Consider the following 7,500-nt stretch of genomic DNA (forward strand, 5'->3'; position numbering starts at 1 on the left):
GTGTGTGTGTGTGTGTGTGTGTGTGTGTGTGTGTGTGTGTGTGTGTGTGTGTGTGTGTGTGTGTATGTGTGTGTGTGTGTGTGTGTGTGTGTGTGTGTGTGTGTGTGTGTGTGTGTGTGTGTGTGTGTGTGTGTGTGTGTGTGTGTGTGTGTGTGTATGTATGTGTGTGTGTGTGTGTGTATGTATGTGTGTGTGTGTGTGTGTGTGTGTGTGTGTGTGTGTGTGTGTGTGTGTGTGTGTGTGTGTGTGCGCGCGCGTGCGTGCTTGTGTGTGTGTCTGGGTGTGCCTGTATGTGAGGGTATATGTTATTTTGAGACTTAATGGAGAATGCATCATGGGGTTGAAAAATCATGCTTCTCAACCATTTAGAAAACCTTTCCAAACATTATGTAAACTTTTAGGCAGTGTGACATGGCTGTATGACAGAATATAAAGCTCAGGTGGGGCATGTAGCAGTTTGGACCTAATATATGGGTAGAATATAAGTATAAGGGATTTTCCTCTGAAATATCTCTTTGCGATTGTGCTCTGAGTAAATTTATGCTATATTTGACAACTGTTATTGAGGGAAAACTGCCACGAGCATTCCATCAGAGTGATTAGTGATGTTCATGTCAGTTTATCTCTAGGAATTTAGTGCTACTTTCATCCCCCTGTTGAGTGTTATTATACCATCATCATCATGGGTAATCAAAGACAACATAAAAACCACATTTGAGAACAATATATGCTTAAAGAAGGGAAGCTTAAATAAGTGCAGAGTGTGCTGCAGCTCATGACACACCCACCATTTCCTCCTCTCTATGTTTATCGTACTTAGTAACAAGTAATATACATGTATGTGGATATCCCATACTTGATTTTCACTTCAGAATTCAACAGCACATTATTATGATTTTACCTTAACGATTACAGGTGAGTCAGGGATTAGTCCAGTTAGGATTCAGCCTCCTTGAATCTGGAGGTGGGCCAAAGGGAGAGACGTATGCCAGCCAGCGAGCGGTCGAGTTAGCCTCGGTGATTCTTCCCCTCATCCTCAAGAAGCAACCTCACATTGCTCGGACTGTTATTTCACAACTCTCTAATTTCATTCTGTCAGCATCCTCCCCTCTGCAGTATATAGGTAAGTAACTACAGAAGTATGCAGGTAAATTGATACCTAGTTGATAGATGATACATGTATCTCTCTCTCTCTCTCTTTCTCTCTCTCTCTCTCTCTCTCTCTCTCTCTCTCTCTCTCTCTCTCTCTCTCTCTCTCTCTCTCTCTCTCTCTCTCTCTCTCTTTCTCTGTCTCTATTTCTCTGTGTCTTTCTCAATCTCTCTGTCTCTGTTTGTGTGTGTGTGCGTGTGCGTGTGCGTGTGCGTGTGCGTGCGTGTGCGTGCGTGCGTGCCTGTGCAGGTGTGCGTGCGTGCGTGCGTGCGTGTGTAAGAAAAATCTTACATACAGGCCACAATGAGTAGCTAGCTAATTAGATTTAGCAAAAGATAGATGAATGATTTAATGCTTGCCTGTACAACATCCACAAAGGTATTTAATTAAAGCCAATACCAATTTCTCTTGACAGATATTTTGGGGAAGCTGGCCAAAGTGTCTCCTCTGGTTATGCTGGAACACTTGAATCTAATCCGAGAGTTGCTTGAATACCTGGTGTTCCTCCCACTGCCCGTGGCAACGCATCTTCTCCATGCTCTTCTGCCTCTCCTCAAGATGAGCATGACACTGAAGGATGCTCTCATGATTACACTGAGGAAAATGCTTTTCTCCAAGTAAGCATACTTTACCTGTGTATATACAGCGTCTATAAACTATAAACGTGTTTGTGTGTGGGGTGTGGCTGTTAATGTGTTTGTAAATAAAAAATATGTGTAAATATGTTCAAATGGTATTTGAATCGGTAAAGTTTGGTAAGAAACTGAAACCTTAGTTGTTACTGTTTCTTGATTTATAGATGCAACCACCAACATGCTTTGAAACCATAGCATCGTGTCAACTAATTTTATGGTTTTATGCAGAAAGGCTTGTGTTTTATATATATATATATATATATATATATTTATATATATTTATATATATATATTTATATATAGATATAGATTATTTTTTCCCCCTTTTTCTTCTTCAAGCGAGAAAGAAAACTGGTCACATAAATGTTCTTCTTTTGCAGGCAGGTAGAAAGCAGACAAGTAGCTGTTCGAGGATTTCTACAATTTCTACGACACTTTAGAGTCATGGGAACACTCCCTTCCTCCCAAGCATCTATGTCTTTCTCTTCATCGCTTAGCACAGTGAGCATAAATGCTGATGTTCACTCGGTGTTCAACAATTCAACAAATGAAGCCTTATGCCTGGAACTGCTGGGAGTGCTGAGACGGTGCTTCTCTCAGCAGCATGAGGTAACTGTGTTAGTCTATAGCTTGTTATTAGAGTGATCTTGAAATTCCTGTATAATTAAATAAGGTATTTTGAAGAAGTTGTATATAATTACAATGAATGTGTGTGTGTGTGTGTGTGTGTGTGTGTGTGTGTGTGTGTGTGTGTGTGTGTGTGTGTGTGTGTGTGTGTGTATGTATGTATGTATGTATGTATGTATGTATGTATGTATGTATGTATGTGTGTGTGTGTGTGTGTGTGTGTGTGTGTGTGTGTGTGTGTGTGTGTGTGCATGTAAGTGTGTGTTTGACAATATTTAAACTCATGTCTATAGAAAAACGAAGTATCATTGTTTGCTAATAGTCAGATATTTCTTCCTCTTATAGGTTAAATCTACCTTTTACGCTGGACTGTATGACGTAAGCCGTGCCAATCCAAAGTTGACAGTAAGCATTCTTGAACTCCTGCTCCAGCACATCAAAATATTCCTTGATATGAGGGCGGACATCTTTAATCCCATCATCCTCAAAAAGCTGATCTCAGTCCAGGGTGAAAATGCAGTTCTCATTGAGCCCATGGGAGATTTACTGGGGTCTTTGGGTGCCATAAAGACATACTATGAAGAGAACAGAGATAGGATTACTACAGAGGATGACGATGAGGAGGAAAATGCTGTATCTATTCTCAATGAAGTATGCTCCATATTTGATCTCTTAACTGAAAAACTTGCTGGGTGTGGACTAGATGATCTTGGCTTTGACACCAATGGGGAATTTTCCAGCTCTAGTGCAGTTGGGCAGAAAAATTTAATTTCTGCTAAGATAATGATAAGTGTTTTTGACTGCCTCATTGAACATATTTTCACTCATGGAGCAGAGACGTCAGAAGAGAAAATGCAGACTCTGATCTCCCTCTTCAAGTCTCAGAGGAAGATTATCACCCTGGTCAAGGAGAGGAGTGGAAAACCAGCAAAGAAAGGTGAGGGCTCCAAAGGGAAAGGCCGACCAGCGGCTAAACCCTCCGTGACCTTTAAGAGTAACCTGAGTTTACGGGCAACAGCAAAGATGCTAGAGGTCTCCCTAATAACTTTGGAGGATGCTGAACCTAACTACTGTGAGTTGATGAAGGAAAATCATGACTTTCAGATGTATCTTCTGTTAGTTATAGAAGAGACTTTATCCTCAGTGAAGGGCCTGACTGTGTCAGAACGGGAAAGAATCTTATCTGAACTAAAAACAGTTGCTAAGGTCTTGTTATTTGAGTGCTCGGTGAACATAGGAACTTCAGACTCATCAGATGACAGGGAGGTGACTAGAATGAGGCAAAGTCTACAAATATTATCAGCTCTACTGACTATTTTTTGCAGATTCTATAAAGATAAATTGGAATCTATACTGAAAGAAGTGACTGGGAAGACTGACAATAAGGATTTGAATGGGAATCTATATAGAGTATCTAAGAAATGTCAAAAGATGTTGCTGAAAATTTTGCACCATGAAGAAAGAGCCCCACTTTTAAAAGATGGATGTCTGATAGTTCATTTAATGTCAACAGTGACACAGGCAATGGAGCCTGAATGTGATGCCATATCAGAAGTGCAGGATTGGGTTCTCCAGCTCTGTAAAGATCAGGCATTGGACCATGGAGGGCTTGCAGATTCCATGGTTGGCCTGGCTTTTGTTCTGTCAAATCAGGTCAAAGCCAACCACACACTAACAAGAGGCATTGCTAGGGAATTACACCATAAACTTGGGGATTTAGAACAAGATGTGGAAGTTGAAGAAGCTGGTAAATACAAGATTGTTACTGAGGAAACCGCATCAGCTGTTTTAACGACATTGCTGTCCCACCTAGATGATTCTCTTAATCTCACTGAGATGGCACTTAACAAGACAAAAGCATGTCTAGCCTCAGGAGCTGAATATGATGCAGATAAGATTGAACGTCAGATCAGCATGAAGTTTGTTCTGGTAATGCATGCAGTCCATGAAGTGATCCAGTCAGCCTTACCACTTGGAACAAATACTGATCTTACCCTTAAGCTTGTTACTAAATTTTACAATGTACTGTCGTTGTATGTAAAATATTACTTGGATCTCTACAGAATTAAGAGTTATCCTCAGATATCAGATAAATTTGAAAAGGTTGTCCACATGTCTGGACAACTGGTGACTGCTCCAGTCTACCCCACTATCACCTACATAGAAGGAGCACAAAGACAAATGGGAAAGAATAAAGAGGGAACTCTGAAAGCAAGAGCCATAAAGGAGTACAAACTTATACCTTCCCTGATCTTTTCCATTGAGCAATATGAGAAGCACCTCATTACCCTCTCACGGAAGTCTAAAGTAAATCTGATGCAGGCGATGAAGCTCAGCACTTCAAGGGATTTCAGGATTGTGCCAGCTGCAATCATGGAAGCCCTGAAGAATGATGACGAAGACCCCAACGACGAGACAGAAGTAGAAATTAATGGGGATAATGCCGACGAGGGTGACCAGAATGAAGACAACGCTGGTGGGGCAAGCGGCAGCGAAAGGCATTCGGGATCAGATGATGAGGATAATACCCAGATGGAAACAAAGGATTTGCCCACCACGAAGAAAGACACGAAAGGAGCCAAAAAGAAGAGGGCCAGTAGTGAAAGTGAGGAAGAAAGAAATGAAAATGACTCTAATTCACAGAACGTGAAAAAACCACAGGCCAAAAAAAAGAAGTTACTGATCAGCAAAAAAATAATGGGTAAATCATAATTGTATTTCTGGGACAGGTAGAAATGTATGTAGTACAGGTTTGCTGATAGTTTGACAAGACAGTATGGTATTTCACTGACAGTTAGATAAGATAGTTTGTTATTTCTGTTAGTCATTGATTTTAGGAATTCATAATTTCCCAAAATTCCAATAAGGAAATATATCTATTGTGTTTTCATTACACATTTTCACCAATTAGCCAATATAGTGTTTATTTTTTATAAGGATAATGTTGAGAAAATGTTTTTATGTGTACTGTTATAGATACTGACATATGGAGCAAAACGTTTTTGTATGTTTATAACAATTATATACAAATTTTGGAGTTTTTTTAAATACCCTTATATTTATTAGACTTTTGCAATTTTGGTTGCCTCTCTTGACGAAGGAACTGAAATGGCTGAAGGTGGAAGTGACCGCCTTTTCAGAGGTGCGTCGACGTAGCAGCGGCACGATTAGGTTGGGTGATTTCACCAATTGTTAATATTGGCGCAGTAAGGGTCAATGTTTCAAAGGGATAATCCTCTCCAATATTTAGCTTGCGGTAGTAGAGGTAGTTCCAGACAATAAGCATATGGTAACCGTGCTGTCTTTGTACCTGCCTCAGGGAGACCACGGGTTACTTGTGGTTAAGCATTTATCTTACACAGTGGCAACAGGTAAAGCAATATATAAGTGAGACAAATAGGAAACAAGCATAAAATGGGGACAGAATGGCAGCTGTATAGAAGCTTAAGTAGAGGATCCCATTAATCCCAAAGTACATTATATATGCATTACTGTATAATAATGTCAATAATGATAATAGTAACGATGATGATTACAGATGATAATGACTATGAAGTTGATTTTTATTATCACGAGTATTATTATCATTGCTGTTATTATTATTATTATTATTATTATTATTATTATTATTATTATTATTATTATTATTATTATTATTATTATTATTATTACCCCCCCAATCCTTTGCCCGTTGTTGTCGTGGGGGGGGCTTAGGAGACGAAGACTGAGACCCAGTGATGGAGAACTCCTCAACCTTGGGACTCAGCCATCGACTCAACTAATTTTGCATGGTCTTTTTTCCCACTCGTACTTTTCGTTTCAGTTTCTTCACCAATCCCTTCTACTATCCACCTCCTAAGGTGTGAGAGCCGTGCTGAAAGGATGAAAGGCTGACTTTATGTCAGTCCTGAACGGCCTGAGGGAACCATGGGCACGGTATTCCCCTGCCATACCTGGCCCTTACCCCTCAAGGGGACCCTGAGGGGTGGACTATTTTTTTTTCCCCAACAGGCTTATCATGGCCAATAATGAAGACGTAACCCCACTCTTAGGGGCAATGAGGCTTGCCCCTTTATCAAATAGCCCCAATCCCAGCTCTCCTTTGAACACGGCTCCAAACACTGCAACAACTCCCCCATCATCAATGCATACTAGTACAGTATCAACCCTAATCAACAACCAACCCCCAGGAGACATTACTACTCTCCCAACATGCTCAACTTCAACACCTTTACTCCCACAACCTCCTTCATCAACCACCCCATCTCCCCTTATTACTACCTTACAACCTTATTGCCCACCTCCCTATAACACTACCCCCCTCAACACTACTCCCTCCTCCCCACGTCCCCGCACTTCTACTACCCCCACCTCTACAAGAATCCTAAATACTCTATTTAGCCCAGCCAAATGGGACCGATTTTTCGTGATCCCTCTCACATCTCCCTACTCTCAAAACACCCTCCTCTTCCAACAATGCCTCCAAAAACAAGTAGGCAAAATCTCTTTCCGTAGCCGACCCGACCACTCCCGTCTCGTCACAGTAACAACTGAAAACCAAGCTATAGCATTAACAAAACTAACTGATCTATGTGGTAATCCCATCCCTACAGAACCTCATCCAACCCTCAATACTTGCACCGGAACTGTCTCTATCTCCCCAACAGATTACCCAATCTATGACAAAGAATGGTCAGATTGTGGAGAGGACTTACTCGCTTGTCGTAAGATTACTTTCCGTAGACATGACCTTCCCTTTAATGTTTACATAGGTGGGGAATCCCTACCTGTCCGACCATATCAACCTCCTCGTCAGTGCCAAAATTGTTGGCGTTTAGGACACCCAGCCAAACACTGTCATTCCACAGCCAGATGCCCGCTATGTGGCCAACCTGGCCATACTCGATCAAACTGCTCTGCACAATCACGCACATGTGCAGACTGTGGCGGCCCCCATAATGTATTTTATAGAGGCTGCCCCACCTACAAATTTGAGTCTGAGGTAGCAACTCTCAGATTCAGACTTGGACTCACTCTACGTGAAGCCAGACAGGAGGTTCGTCGACGAGGTTTTTCTCTTACCCCCTA

The 7,500-nt window shown here is 41.3% G+C and overlaps 1 protein-coding gene across 1 annotated transcript in view; it reads left to right on the forward strand.

The window, feature by feature from the left end:
• The window catches only part of LOC125028262 (Fanconi anemia group I protein-like), a 13,346-nt gene extending 7,900 nt beyond the window's left edge, over positions 1–5,446 (forward strand). Inside the window, exons 8-11 of the mRNA XM_047617691.1 lie at positions 916–1,123; positions 1,566–1,767; positions 2,166–2,394; positions 2,758–5,446. Coding sequence (XP_047473647.1) covers positions 916–1,123; positions 1,566–1,767; positions 2,166–2,394; positions 2,758–5,124 — 3,006 coding nt within the window. The 3' untranslated portion in view covers positions 5,125–5,446. The remainder of the gene's footprint in view (positions 1–915; positions 1,124–1,565; positions 1,768–2,165; positions 2,395–2,757) is intronic.
• The last annotated feature ends 2,054 nt before the right edge of the window (positions 5,447–7,500 follow it).

This window comes from Penaeus chinensis, chromosome 8 (genome assembly GCF_019202785.1).
Source record: "Penaeus chinensis breed Huanghai No. 1 chromosome 8, ASM1920278v2, whole genome shotgun sequence".
Taxonomy (NCBI): domain Eukaryota; kingdom Metazoa; phylum Arthropoda; class Malacostraca; order Decapoda; family Penaeidae; genus Penaeus; species Penaeus chinensis.